The sequence below is a fragment of the Genypterus blacodes genome, unplaced genomic scaffold, assembly GCF_046128005.1.
Source record: "Genypterus blacodes isolate CSIRO-AG114 ecotype Tasmania unplaced genomic scaffold, CSIRO-AGI_Gbla_v1 ptg000240l_1, whole genome shotgun sequence".
In the NCBI taxonomy this organism is placed as follows: Eukaryota; Metazoa; Chordata; class Actinopteri; order Ophidiiformes; family Ophidiidae; genus Genypterus; species Genypterus blacodes.
The window spans coordinates 1,046,776-1,061,298 of NW_027467038.1; the positions used below are offsets into that span (position 1 = coordinate 1,046,776).

The 14,523-nt window shown below is 50.2% G+C and overlaps 2 protein-coding genes across 7 annotated transcripts in view; one reads left to right on the forward strand and one right to left on the reverse strand.

The window, feature by feature from the left end:
- Positions 1-478: 478 nt before the first annotated feature.
- On the forward strand, positions 479-9,081 carry LOC143016645 (centrosomal protein of 95 kDa-like). Of its 3 annotated transcripts, none has more exons than XM_076171072.1 (21): positions 479-694; positions 1,497-1,625; positions 1,877-1,984; positions 2,179-2,289; positions 2,515-2,635; positions 3,304-3,422; positions 3,643-3,869; positions 4,408-4,477; positions 4,656-4,723; positions 4,998-5,197; positions 5,272-5,401; positions 5,484-5,610; positions 5,724-5,908; positions 6,036-6,125; positions 6,369-6,519; positions 6,658-6,827; positions 6,920-6,994; positions 7,105-7,257; positions 7,531-7,677; positions 7,872-7,943; positions 8,062-9,081. In XM_076171072.1, exons 1-21 carry the CDS (start codon positions 670-672, stop codon positions 8,236-8,238), a joined length of 2,655 nt encoding a protein of 884 aa, XP_076027187.1. In that variant the 5' UTR covers positions 479-669; the 3' UTR covers positions 8,239-9,081. The 3 variants fall into 3 exon arrangements, with proteins under 3 accessions (XP_076027187.1, XP_076027189.1, XP_076027188.1); XM_076171074.1 differs by having other exon boundaries at positions 5,275-5,401; XM_076171073.1 differs by having other exon boundaries at positions 2,518-2,635.
- A 1,536-nt stretch (positions 9,082-10,617) lies between these two features.
- LOC143016646 (E3 ubiquitin-protein ligase SMURF2-like) overlaps positions 10,618-14,523 on the reverse strand; it is a 52,589-nt gene continuing 48,683 nt past the window's right edge. For all 4 annotated transcript variants that reach the window (XM_076171079.1, XM_076171078.1, XM_076171076.1 and 1 more), the window contains exons 18-20: positions 14,306-14,507; positions 14,113-14,188; positions 10,618-14,014 (exon numbers count right to left, since the gene is read on the reverse strand). In XM_076171079.1, the coding sequence (XP_076027194.1) occupies positions 13,915-14,014; positions 14,113-14,188; positions 14,306-14,507 (378 nt within the window). In that variant the 3' untranslated portion in view covers positions 10,618-13,914. The remainder of the gene's footprint in view (positions 14,015-14,112; positions 14,189-14,305; positions 14,508-14,523) is intronic.

Sequence of the window (14,523 nt, forward strand, 5' to 3'; positions counted from 1 at the left end):
AAAAATGTTAGCGGATCGTTTTTTTTGTCAGTATTACAACATCATGATTTTTTGCTATATGTTCTTCGGCTTCCTCTTTCTTGTCGTCGGCAGTCTCCACTTACGTCTACTTATGACTTCATGTGATTTGATCGTGAATTGCATGTAATATGACAACTAAAGTATCAAAATAGCCACACATATAAGAACGTAATTGATTGTCAGCCACCTCAGCCACTTTGGGAGAATTGGGGCGGGAACTCTTTTGACTTGGTCAGCTAGGCAACAGCCCGCGTAAAATGATGTCCTTAGCTATGAGGTAATTACGCGTGGCTGGTTGTTGCCATGGTAATAACTGGAATTTCGTTGGACAGTGGCGGTTTTTGTTCGTTTGTTTGGTGAAATGGCCACTAGAGGGCACTAAAGGTCAATGAGACGAATTACCGGAGGTTTTATTTTGAAACGCACACTTTCCACAAGTACCATTGCCCGTCGAAGGGGCACTTCCGGAAACAAAGAGCCAGAGTGTCGTCCAATCAGAGAAGACTTAAATTTTAAATGAGAATCGGTAGTTTCTGCCTCTGTGCAGCGAAAAACTAAAATAATATCAGTGAAGAGCCTGGATCCGGGACAAGGAGCGCGGTGTCCGGGTGAATCGACGCCGTGTAGCCGACACTCCGCAGCTGTTTGATGGGAACCCAGGAGGGAGACAGAGGTGAGGCAGCCCGGACTCTCCTCCTTGGTGGTGGCGGTGGGGTAGAGCTAACGACACGCAGCGCTTGGGCGTCTCTTGAACCGAATTAAACGTTCAATTTATCCGGTGTTTATCTGTTATTGTTCCCGAGTCCGACTCTGACTGTCTTACAGCCGCAGACACGCGGCGGAGATCGAAAAAGTACCCGTATGCGGCGCGAGGCTCGGGTTAGCACGGTTAGCATGGCTAGCCGCTTCCTTGTTGAGTCAGCTGGCAAAGTTTCGGTAACTACACGGTAACAGCGCCTCAACCGACGCCGACAGCCCAACCGAACACCGGGGCCGCTGTCGATTCGGTGAATTAGAATCATAATCATATTTCTTATTGTTTTAAGGGAATGAAAATGGTTCCAAACTCTCACTCGGTGTTGTTAGTGAAGTGAGCCGCTCTGTGGGTGAAGTTTGCCGCTCTGATGCTTCACTCCGCTCACACACACACACACACTGTTTTTAACACTTTTGTATTAATTCGGGGTGTTTTCTTTGACTTCTGTACACCTGGGTGGGACTACACTCAAGCACAAAGTGATTGAGACGATCGACTTACAATGGAGGCTATTGATCATCATGTTTAGATAAAATAAGAGAATCCTTTATTTGTCCCACAAAGGGGAAATTCACATTGTTACAGCAGCAAAGAGATAAGAGCAGAAATGGGCCTAATCAGTTAAGTAGATCGGAAGATGTTAGAGGTGATGTAAGGGTTCTGTTTGAAGGTTTAGAGGAGGGGAGGATTCATTCCACCGCTCTTTGTTCTTCTACAGATTGGGTCGATGTGGCGAATGATCTCCTCAGCAAGTGTCACCTAAACCTGAAGCTGAGGAAGCTGACGGACTGCGGCGCAAATGTGTTCATCACTTTTTACGAGAGCATCTTCGGGGAGAAGGTTCCAGGTGAGAGATGTGTGTCCAGATGTTCACCAGGGGGTTTAACATCTAGCTACATGTAGTGAAGGTGAAGAGCCTGATGTTAGGAAGAAGAAGATCGCTTCATTAGACCAACAAACATGCCACCACCTGACCCTTAACCCTCTGTGTTAACCAATCATTGCTTTAGTGTTGACGCCACCTGTGTGTGCGTGTGTGTGCACGCCTTTGACTCTGCTTAACATACATGTGTGTTTATGCTGTTTGTGTGTGTTTAGATTATATCGCAGCCCCGTCCAGTCAAGAGGACGACGTCCACAACGTGCAGTCTGTGATCGACTCTCTGTCCCTGGACTACCTTCAGATCAGCCTCTCTCACATCACAGGTACACCAGGCCCCTCAGCGCTGAGGCTCAGGATCTGATCTCAGTCTAGATGAAACTCTTGGTTCTTGCTGTTTTAGTTTAACATGTCAGAAAACAACATCAGTGTGCTCATTAAGGCTCGTTGGTTCTTTCTGGGGACGAGCTTGTGATCGAGTGCTGTTTGTAACGCGGTGACGCTTCCTCTGTGTTTACAGGTGAAAATGTCGTCCGCGGGGACAAGGACGCGATCAAGAACCTGCTGGAAATCTTCGATGGCCTACTGGAGTATCTCAACGAGGAGATAAGCGAGGAGTCACAGAACGGCGGTAGGTTGCCCCGCCCCCCTCTCATGAACGAGCAGCTTCCACAGAAACATGGCTCCAGACACAGTTTCCCAAAACGTGGCTCCAGTCCTAATGAGACGTTGTGGATGTGCAGCACTGAGGGCAGCAGAAGCTCTGATGGGTGAACTGACGGGCTTCTTTATGTGGCTTCAGTCTCCTGCCCATCCCTCCTGTGCTTTGTGTTATTCATGTCTCTTTGTTTGCCAGCAGAACAGAATGGCAGCCTGGGTGAAGAGGCGCCCCGTGTGAGCGCAGAGCCAGAGAGCCACGATGCCACGGAGCAGGAGGAGAACAAAGCCCAGGCAGAGTCTCTGTCCTCCAGTGGAGAGTGAGTGTTCGGTCTGCATGCACCGAGAAACACAAAACGCTGAGGAAACGTACTTCAGGTTAGGGTCGACAACATTAATTCACAAGCGCCAAGGTCTGGAGATTGCAGGCACTTCTTCCTTGGTTGGTTAATAGATGATAGTAGAAGGCGACAGTGGGGGGGGGGGGGGAAGGAGGAGGCGACGCCCTTTTAAAGCTCAGAAATGTGCTCAGCTGTTTCCTAAACCAAAGCAGTGCTGACAGATGGCGTCAGCCCAGCGTCACGCGAGCCCGGCGTCGTCAGCGCAGATCCTGGTTTTACATCCTGTTGAGCCGGCTGGGCGACCTTCCTCCCTCTACTGTCAACATCACACCTGAATATTCCGAGTGAGAGGGAGAGAGCAGCGCCTGCAGCTCAGCAGGCGCGTGGCTCAGGCTCAGGCTGAGGAAAGGAGATCATGAAACTAAAGTCTCACACACACTTCACTATATTTGCCTTTGAAGGGAAATGAATGAAGAAGGAATCGATTTTATTTCCTTATACAGATAAACATGAAGGTTATGTTGAGGTGTTTTGATTGATCGACTGATTTTCTTCAAGACTCCCTAGTAATGTGAGATCATGTCACAATCATAATCATAATAATAGTGATCATAAGTGTGTTTCCCTGTTATTCTGTCCTCTTCCAGCTCTGCTGTCCGCTCCAGTAAACCCTCCCTCCATTCCTGTAACGGCGCTGAGTTGGGCTCAGGCAGTGAGAACCTGGAGCTGGGCGTGTCTGCGCGCACGTTCACAGGCGAACAAGCAGGTGAGACGCACAAACACCCGGCGTCAGTGTTTACACACGGCGGTGGCCCCGGTTGTTTGGGCCGCAGGCTGCGTGTGGAAAAGTTCATTCAGAGGAAGAATTGCGTGAGCGGCCGACGGTCCTGAATAAAGGCCCGTACCTGCAGTGCAGGAAATACGTGTTGTGGTAAACAGCTGTCTGGGAACGTGCTGGATTAACCCTTCCATTTAACCCCTGATAGGCGTGGCGGCCCCTCCTGCAGCCTCGGGCCCCGGCACCTCTGAGCCTCAGGAGCCCTCGCTGACTGAGCCACTGTACTCAGCCGTCCCTCTTCAGCCCCCCAGCCAGTGCAACACACCCCACACACACACCGCCCAACCCCCCGGGCTGCCTCATCCAGCTGCAACCCTCGCAGAGGAGGAAGAGAAGGAGGAAGAGGAGGAGGAGGCCGTCCCCGACACTACAGAGGTAACAGATGTGATCTTCACTGTTTGCTCGGTCTTCTATCTGTAATTTGCGTGCAGTTTCCATATGCAAACTCCTCCTGAACGTCGGCCCAACTGAGCGTTTAGAGACGAGATGAGACGAGGAGCCACAGCAGAGACTCATGACTTCAGACAGACCTGCTGCACACACACACACTCAGCTCTTTTATCGTCTCCCCCACATGCTCACCATTCATCTGTGGCTTGCGGCCTGAGCAGCTGACTCGGCCGAGATGTAATATGTCTCCAGCTTTAATGTGAAGTGGAGGACACACACACACACGGACACACACACACACACACACACACACACACACACACACACACACACACACACACACACACACACACACACACACACACACACACACACACACACACACACACACACACACACACACACACACACACAGGTCCTGCCACGCCCAACATGCTGAGTGCACACAACAGCCTCCATTATGACCTGCAGTCTCTCTCTCGTTGTCTCTCACTCACTGTCTCTCTCTCTCTCACACACACAGAGCACTTCAGCGGCAGCAGAGACGGTCGTTGCCAATGGAACAGTGTCTCCTCCCCCTCATCAGTCTCCTGGTGAGTCAGAACAGAGGCAGCCTCCTCCAAAATAAAACTTCAAACTAACGAGCCTTCACACTTAAACTCAGCTAAACCAGGTGAAAGACTAAATCAGAGGGTCAGAGGTCAAACTTCTCTCTGCCCTGACCAGAGTCCACTGTGAGTTTTGACATCTCGTCTTGTTTTCGTTTTCCAGCCCCGAGCGAGCCGTCGGTGTCGGCTGAGCCCCGAGCCGGGACAGGGGAGGAAGAGGAGGCGCTCCAGGTGAGACGGCAGGAAGTCCTCCCCTCTTCTGTGAAACCTAAACCTGAGCAGAGACGCGTCCAGGGTTAAGTGGAGACGTGGCGTCTCATGTCAGATGTAACGCGGGAAACTCAGCGCTCGTAGTTAAAAAACGCTGCCCTAAGCCTTTAAAGCAACAAATGAATTCCATTTAGTGTTATTGTGTTGACACGGACTCACAGCAGCTCTAAATTAGACGCACCGGCCCTTTAAGAGAGAACAGAACGCTTCTTTAAACGCCTTTCTGCACCCACAGCCACGTAACGGCGGACCCAGGCGGGTTCTCTTCCGCACCCAGCCCGACGTGCTGATCCTCAGCCTGCGGGAGGAGCCGGGGACCGCCGGCCCTTCAGAGAGAGGAGACGGCGAGGAGGACGAGCGAGGCGGCGAAGATCTGCACTGTGCTCCAAAGCAACACAAGAGGAGGACGACCCCCAGAGGGAGGGAGAGGCACGGGTAAGACACGGGTCTGAACCCAGCACACACCAGGGCTCCATGGGGATGAATGACTGTGTGACTGTCTGGTCCAGCAGCAGCAAGAAGGAAGATGAAGATGAAGAGGAACCTCTGACCTCCCGCAGGCAGAAGAACAGGCGAGCAGAGAAGGAGCTCCATCACATATCAGAGAAACTCTCACTGAGACTGGAGGTGCTCGACCAGGTGACACTGTCCATCCTCCGTCTGTCTGTCTGTCTGTCTGTCTGTCTGTCTCTCTCTAATGGGGTCGGTGCTTCCTTTGCAGATGCTGAAGAGGGTGCTGAGTGAGAGCGGAGAGTCCAGTGAAGGCAGAGAAGAAGAAGAAGACAGCAAGCAGTCCCACCACAGCGACAGCATCATGGAGTGTGGCCGCACCCCCAGACAGCACACAGGTACACACACACACACACACACACACACACACAGGTACACACACACTCACGTCGATGCGTCCTCTTCAAGTCTTTGTTGAACTAAATGTATTTGTTAACTTGTGTTCACCCAGGAACGCCTGAGCCCGGGTCTGGCCAGCGGACGCGCTCCCTGTCCCCCTCCCCTCCCCCTCGTGCCCGCCGGTCCCTGCAGGGACAGCTGGACGGCGCCGAGGCTCCGGCCGCAGCCATCACCGCCGGCGACCACACACGCAGAGAAGAGACGCATCAGCGAGCGCGAAGCAGACAGCGTGCACAGGTGACGCCAGAGAGTGAAGACATCTCAACAAATCTGACGGCCACATTCAAAGACTTCTTCACTCTGAAACGTCCTGGAGTCTTCTATTTGCTGATGATGAAGATCTGCTCGGTGTTTGTGTCTCCAGGTGAATAAGGCCTATGAGGAGGAGCTGCAGAAATACGAGGACAGAGAGCGAGCAGAGCTGCACAAGGCTCGACTCAAAGCTCAGGAGGCTGTGAGTCTATACACACACACACACCTCCCAGCTCTCCTCTTCATCACACCTCTGCACCAGGAAGCATTGTAGCAACAACATTGTTGACTTGTGTGTGTGTGTGTGTGTGTGTGTGTGTGTGTGTGTGTGTGTGTGTGTGTGTGTGTGTGTGTGTGTGTGTGTGTGTGTGTGTGTGTGTGTGTGTGTGTGTGTGTGTGTGTGTGTGTGTGTGTGTGTGTGTGTGTGTGTGTGTGTGTGTGTCAGGAGCGAGAGTACAGAGAGGCCATACTGAGGGACGTCCCCCAAGCCCGCACGCCGTCCCCGGCCAAAATAGCCGCCCAGCATCGGTCGCATCGTAGCAAGCAGACCGCGGCGGGACGGAGACGGCAGGGCCCCCCCAGGAAACCCTCGCCAAGTACGTGAGACGCTGAACGACTCCCTAAACATCCCACAGATAAACAAACGCCACCGCCAACAACGAGCGCTTCACATGTTTGACCTGTAGAGGGCATCAGTCAGCATCAGAGTGAACACCTTGACTTCCTCTCTTTAGTGAAGCTGAAGGAGAACGAGCTCCTCCCGGTGCTGCTGGACGAGCTGCCCCACCTCCACATCTCCCCTCAGGCTCTGGGCCGGATGTGGGAGCAGCAGCTGCAGCAGGTGGACCGACTCCACGCCGCCTCCACGCACAAACACCAGCGCCGCGACAAACTGTCCGCTGAGGTGGGACGCCGCTCTTCACACGCACCAAGCTGCTGATGGAAGTCTGCGCCTGATGATGATCATGACGGGCCAATGCTTGTGTTTGTTTCCAGGTGGAGGAAGCTCACAGGAGACACGACCTGCTGGTGGAGATCATCCGCAAGGAGCACGAGCACAAGAGGCGTCTGGTGAGCCTACACACACACACACACACACACACACACACACACACACACACACACACACACACACACACAGTATCTGTCGCGTCACACTGGTCTACTCTGTGGATCCCCAGAAGGACTTCAAGGAGAGGATCCAGGAGCAGAAGTCGGCTCAGAGCAGACTGAGGGATCAGAGGCAGCAGATCGCCCGAGCCAAGAAATACTACAACGACTTCCATGTCCATCACCGAGCACGCGTGATGAGGGCCAGGACCAAAGAGGAGAAGGTGAGGCGGGGCTGGATCAGAGCCACAGATCCTCTTCATGGATCAGACTGAACTTCAGAGAGAGAGAGAGAGAGAGGAACACACGATTGACTGCAACTGCATATTGTGTGTGTGTGTGTGTGTGTGTGTGTGTGTGTGTGTGTGTGTGTGTGTGTGTGTGTGTGTGTGTGTGTGTGTGTGTGTGTGTGTGTGTGTGTGTGTGTGTGTGTGTGTGTGTGTGTGTGTGTGTGTGTGTGTGTGTGTGTGTGTGTGTGTGTGTGTGTGTGTGTGTAGATGTTCCGGCAGCTGTTTGAGGAGGGCCTGGAGGTGCAGAAGGCCCGAGTGAGAGAAGAGAGAGCCCACGCTAAGGAGCAGAGGCTGCAGCACCAGAGGAGACATGAGGACCACATCAAGTCTGTGGAGAACTACTACAAGGACCAGGTACACACACACACCAACCAGCAGGTCCTGACACGCCCAACATGCTGAGTGCACACAACAGCCTCCATTATGACCTGCAGTCTCTCACTCACTCACTCACTCTAACACACACACACACAGTTTTCCAGGCTGAGTATTATCTGTGTTGTGACTTTACCGATCACACTGTGGCACAACATGATTTCCCCTTTCAGTTTTCACTTCTTTCTGAGAGGCTGGCTCAAGAACGACAGGAGATCAAGGTCCGGACTAAAGCTCAAGAGAAGGTGTGTGTGTTATGACGTTCTTCAGACTCGTGACTGTGACTCTTTGCGAGTAAAGGTGATACAAACAGACGCCGGCCAGCTGCTCTGCTCTGACTCACCGCTCCCATTTTGTTTTCAGGCTCTGCTGAAGATGAAGCGAGAGCTGCGTTCCAAGATGGAGCACGAGATCGGCGAACTGCAGAAGATCATCATCCAGAACAACGAGGACGACTACATCCAGGAGCTGGAGGTCCGGAGGCTGCAGGGTCGGGTCCACATGGCCTCGTTCCAGTACAACACCAGCTGTCTGCACTGACTCGCCCCCTTTTTTACCATTTGAGGGACATTTTTTAAATTTACACTGGCTGCAGGAAGACGCTGCCGGGAACGACATCATTTCAATGAACACCCGGAGGTACGACACTCGGGCGGCGTCTCGGCTTCCTTCACGGATTTTGCACAGAAAGAAACGAATTCTCTTGACTGTGTCGTGACTCTTTATCAATGAATGAATGCAAACTGTAGCTCCTAAGATCACTTCACTCTTCCTCACTCCTCAGCTGCTACACTTGAACTCTAACGCCTTGGACCAAGTCCTCCTCTTCCATGGGTTTCATATTTAATAATTTAAAAAGAGCGACTCAACTCCTTCACTGTGCTGCGATCGTAGCAAACAGAACGTTCCTCCTCTCGCCAAACGGGGACGACTGATGCAAAACTTATGAAACGATTTTTAACTTCCTCTTCTATGATAATGATGTGTTCTGTTTTTATCCAGGCCAATGTCTTATTTATTCCTTAACCTTTAGGATCTTCTCTTATTCCCTGGTGTTGTGCTCTGTGGTCACCAGGGGGCGATGATAATCAGCTGTACCTGACATTCCCCTTCTGTTTCATGGTGATCAATTTTTTTTTTTAACTTAAGACCTGTAACACTGGACCAACACACCAAGGGCTCCACACACACACACACACACACACACACACACACACACACACACACACACACACACACACACACACACACACACACACACACACACACACACACACACACACACACACACACACACACACACACACACACACACACACACACACACACACACACACACACACACACACACACCTGACTACTGTGTCATAGAACTGAACTGCACAGGAGGATCATTGAGTGTTTTTGTTCCAAGTTTAATAAAAACAAAATTTGACCAAACCGTAAACAAATCACAGCTGTAGCTTTTAGCTTGTTAGCTTTGAGTTTGAAGTGAAGGTCAGGACACTTTGCTGTTTGACTTCTCATTAAATTTGTTTTTCATTTACCGTCCAAGAAGCAAATGGAGAAAAAAAACTCTTTGAAATGTAAATTGCTAAAATGACATTAAAGGGTTGGAATGAGTCGTCAGCCTGTTTGTGATGGGGCGCAGCTGTGTGTCAACCCTTTGTGTATCTGAAGCTCAACCGCACAGACCTTTGGCTTCTCCCCGGATAAACAGGCTGAGGCTTTACGACTGATGACTTAAACACCCAGCTGTGTACGGACGTCATCAGGAAGGAAAAGAAGAAAACTGCAGACGTAGAAGAAGAATCGGTCCCTGCAGTGGCTTGTGTCTCTTAACAGCTGATTCTGAACCTAAACCCTGTGCAGCTCTCTCCGTTTGGAACATCAGCTCACACTTGATGGTCGCGTGGAGACACCTTACCTTATGTTTCCCCTCCTGATGGCTATGATTCGTCCGTCTCGTCACTGTCCGTCTCCACTGTTGCACTCCAGACGCTTGGCGAACAGCTCAGCTTGTGCATGGAGGGCGAGCTGCAGGTGAGCAGAGAACATGTTAGCAATTAATGGGGATCTAGTGTTTTAAAACGACACAGGAAGGAAGCGAGGGAGAGAGACACCCACACTGACACACAGGTAGAGGAGTAATAATGTAACCAGCCTCATTGACAGTGGTCATCTCCCATCTTCTGGCTGTGAGTGTGTGTGTGTGTGTGTGTGTGACAGTGTGTGCAGGTGGGTGTTTCATTATGAAGTCACTATGTTAAGGATGTAAAAGCCATAAAAAAAAATGTCAGGACTTTTGGATTTGACCAACTGGGTTCATTATTACTGAACAATGTTAAGCAGACTTTCATGCTTGACCAGCATTACACCAAGCTGGTTGACCAGCTGCTTGTCATCACTATCCTTACTTACTCAACCTGCCTTAAGTTGTATTTCGACGCCCATTCATGGTGAAACAGTTAAACCCAGCTCACAGCTAAATAAAGACAGTAAACGTGTAGGAGAGCATTTACTCACCTGAAAACTCGATCCTGCGCACGAGCTCCGTCTCCGGTGAGTGATGGCTCCGCCCCCTCAGGTTAATTGCAGGTGGCTCCCCCTGGCCAATCAGAGGCGAGGGAACATAATCGGTCCAACATAGGCTGTACTTAGGGTGTGTACCTGAACTTTGTTTTTAACTCAAATGTAAAATGGACTCAACCGTGCCAGAATGTTCTTCTGTCTGCAAACCGTGTTAGTAGCAAAGTCTCTTCCATCTGTCTGTGTCGTTGAGATGATGGGATGTTTCATTACGGGCTCTTATTCCTGCACTCGTCTACATTTCCATGGAATCTGAGTAATCTAATGAGCTTCTCTCCTGTTTGTATGGAAGGAAGGAAACAAAGAAAACAAACCACAGTGAAGCGTTGGTTTCTATCAAACATAATGCTGTGAGGTCCAAACAGCATCGTTTTATTGCTCAGCTTTCTGCAAGGGTACAAGAAGTGTATGACTCTGCTTCTTTATTGTCCTTATGTACAGGTGTCGTTATAAGCTCACAGAGCAGCCGATGTGAAAAACTATCAACACATATACTGTAATAATAATAAATACAAAAACAGATCAGAAATTAAGAAATCAAACATGGTGCAGTTTAAAAAAAAAAAAAAAAAAAAAACTTAATATTGTCGTAGAATTCCAAAGTCATTTACACGTACAGAAGGATTTGCACATAAACCTGTGAATTTGTACGGAAAATATTGGGGAAAAGAGGAGTTTCCTCACTGTTACGCACCAATAAATGCTTTGCGATCACCAATCATCAAATGAACAGGAAGCTGAGAGTTGCCGTGTGTGTGTTCACGAGCACCGCAGCCACACAGGCTCATGTTTGACCAGAATTGTGTGACCTTTGTACGAACCCTCACTCCACATCGCAGGCTTCCAAACTCTGGAAACATTTTGGTCGTTCACTTTGGCAGCTTTTCTGGGGATTTAAAGAAAGAAAGAAGGAAAGAAAGAAAAAAAATCCAAAAACCATCCTGTTCCCTTTTTGTGGAAGAACTCGACCCCAAACGTTTTCACCCGAGACTGAAGCAGCCAGAGATCTGACCCAACGATGAGCTGAAGCAGACCGTGTGCACTGGACAAACATATAGAACAAGTGTGCATATCAACAAGTTGTGTATACGTGTGTATATCCTACATAAAGCTCAATCAGTCCATTAACTATTTGGTAAATAGAAGGAAGTGTGTGATTATAACCAAAGTATGCATAACGTATGCAGAACATAAACCCTTCTGATGCTCTCCTCCACCGTGTCTGTGTTCCATTATTACAGCTAAACCCATCTACGACTGTGTGAAGATCATACGGGACTCCCGGTTGCCTCATAGGGACCACAAAGTGAAATACACGGCTAAAACGCACAAGGCAAAAATAAAAATGACTTAAACCAGAATTTATTCCAAGTGATTTTGCAGAGAGGAAAGGAATGAGCAAATAAATAGGCTTCATCTTCTGAGGATCGTCATGTTTACACACACACACACACACGCCTTCCTCAGATTATCTGTCTGTCCTGCGATTGGACGGAATCAAGCGGATTCTGTAGATCTCCCATGTTGGGTAAAGTCAGAGCGAGTTGATCAAATCCGACTCTGACGTTAGATCTGTTTACAGTTACATCACGGAGGCGTAAACATGTGTTGATCTCTAATCGATGGCGTTTGCGCGACATGTGAAGGGGGAACAACACTCTGTGGCCTTACAGGAAGTCGGAGTGAAGCTCCTCTACCAGGCTCTGCTGCCTCTCTCTGAATGTTCTGATTTGGACCTCGAGAGCAGCAAACACGCCGGACCTCTCCTGATCTTTGAAAGCAGTGAAAACAGTTTGCGTCGCTTTAAAAAATGGACTTTAATCTTACGTCCGGGGGATAAAGGGAGAGTTCCCACCGACGCCGGCCTCCTTCCTCTTCACATACTAGCCTAACATCTTCAAACAAAGCAAAAAAAGGACAACGTCACCTGAGAATGCAAAGAGGTCTGGGTCAGACACCAACATGCTTGCATTTAAAAACAGAAAAGAACAAGCAGCAATATACAAAATAGCTATGGATTTGTACATATATACTCAAAATGACAGGTAAATAGATACTTTTACTCTGTGTGATTCTAATGCCGTGGTATAGAGCAAATAAAAAGATATATCCTCATCATGGAAACACTCCTGCCTGCTGCTCGGTGTGTAAAGTGCTCTAAAGTGGCAAGAGAGAGAGAGAGAGAGAGAGAGAGAGAGAGAGAGAGAGAGAATACTTCAGGATGTGACTTTGACTACAGAGTTCTACCTGGGAGAGCTTTGATGAAGCCTGGTCCCCTGGACAGCTGCTGCCCTGTTCACAGATGAAGAGGAGACGGAGGAGGCTGTGCTGTGTTTACATCGGGTTAGATAGGAAACATGCATAACTGTGCTGTAAATAAGAGAAAAGGGGGGAGGGGCCGGCTCAAACGGGGGACGCTCGGGTTGCTGGGGTTACCAGGGAGTCGTGGTTGATCTATAAAACATCTACCCACACTGCACACACACACGCACAAGGACACGCACGTTTACAGAAGCGGTGGCCACAGCGTGCAGCTCTTCAGGACTCACACCTTCTTCAGTCAGCTCTTCATCATCAACACCACCACAAAGGTTCATCTCAGCAGTTTTGGAGCCTCTAGAGATGAAACCCTTCATCTATCAGAGCGTTAGACTGAGCCAGGCTGGATCTGAAACACACCGTCTGTGGCCATGAGGGTCTAAAGGTTGGACTGTGAGGTTAGAATGGCTACGAGGGGGCAAGATGTGGCTACCTGTGGATGTGTATGGGCTAAAGGTTCAGTAGCATGATGGTGATCAAACCTGTGACTCAAAGGTGACTCTTTAAAAACAGTTTGGTGTTCAGTTCCTTGGTTTGCTCGGCCGCCGTCTCCCCGCAGCGTCATGGAGCTTTGGGCCGCAGCAGACGGAGCGAGGAGGCCGGCAGTCTGGAGACGTCTCAGGAGTGTGAAGCCAACATGGAAGAACCTGCCAACACTCACAGATGATCCATCTACACACTCACGTTTAGGCTGAGGGCCAAAGTTATGGAGCCTGGACGTACGACTACACGGCCACGTTCACACACACCCAGAGAGATGGAAGACGTTTGGGTGCCACGTGATGGAGACCGATCAATCACAGCCTGGACCTCGGGCCACAGGGGGGAGAGAAGGAGGCAACCTGCAGTCTGTCAGAGGGCTAACACACCTGAGACCTGAGCCCTAGATGGAGCTGTGTGTGGAACTGCCTCCTGACCCGACTGAGCCCTGATTGGCCGATACCCAGGCAGTGTGACGTCACCTTTCCTTTACCAAAACAGAGCAGAACAGTCCGCTCACAAACACAACAACCAAGAACACAACTAAGATAAATGCTGCAGGTCTTCATTTGTTCTCAAAACGACAAAAGAAAAGAAAACAGAGGAGGCGATGAGTCTGTAGCAGCGGCTGGAAGGGAGCGCGTTCTTCATCGGGGAAGAACAGCGGCGGGAGAGGAAGACTGCGGGCCGATGGGAGACGTGCGGCCGCAGGCTCTGAGCGAGCCGACGGGTACGTCACAGTGACAGTCTTTGAGTTTTGCTGCTTCAACACACAGTCGCACACGCTCGCACACACACACACACACACACACTTCACTTATGTGTTTCTCATTCCACTGCAAAGCCACAGGTCTCCTCGATGGCCGTCAGCAGCTTGTCGTAAAGCTTGTCGTAGCTCTCGTAGGGAGGAATGTCAATCCGGTTAAAGCTGCAGGAAGAAGAAGAAGAGAGAGATGAAGCTTCAGCACACAGAGAGAGAGAGAGAGGGAGAGACGATGGTGTCAGAGTGTGTGTGAGGACACGCACCAGGTGTGGGCTTTGGGCAGATTGTTGGCGTTGGCGTCGATCTGATGAATGGTGAAGAGTCGAGGCCCCGCCGCTCCTGCAGCCAAAACAACGACACAAACAATGAGACTCCACTTTCATTTGTAACCTAGAAGGTTCTATAGTCAAGCACACAGAGACAGACAGACAGACAGACACAGAGCCACATCAGTACCCTGTAGAGCCTTGAAGCCCTGCAGTGGGACTCTGGAGGATCCGGTCACAAACTGCAGCAGCCTGGCTCTCCTCTCCTCGTCAAACGACTCCACAGCTTTCCAGAACCACTTCACAATGTTGCTGTCGGGGGTGCAGTGCTTCAGACGGGTGTTGGACTTCCAGTCTAAGATGTCGATCTTACCGAGGCCGCACACGATCAGCTGAGGGCAGACAGGG

Excerpts from the sequence above, each read along its gene's own strand:
- LOC143016645 (XM_076171072.1), top strand. The coding sequence starts at position 670 with ATGGGAACCCAGGAGGGAGACAGAG. Across the intron at positions 5,611-5,723 it reads CACCCCCAGACAGCACACAG|GAACGCCTGAGCCCGGGTCT; the intron begins GTACACACACAC and ends GTGTTCACCCAG. Across the intron at positions 7,678-7,871 it reads AGAACTACTACAAGGACCAG|TTTTCACTTCTTTCTGAGAG; the intron begins GTACACACACAC and ends TTCCCCTTTCAG.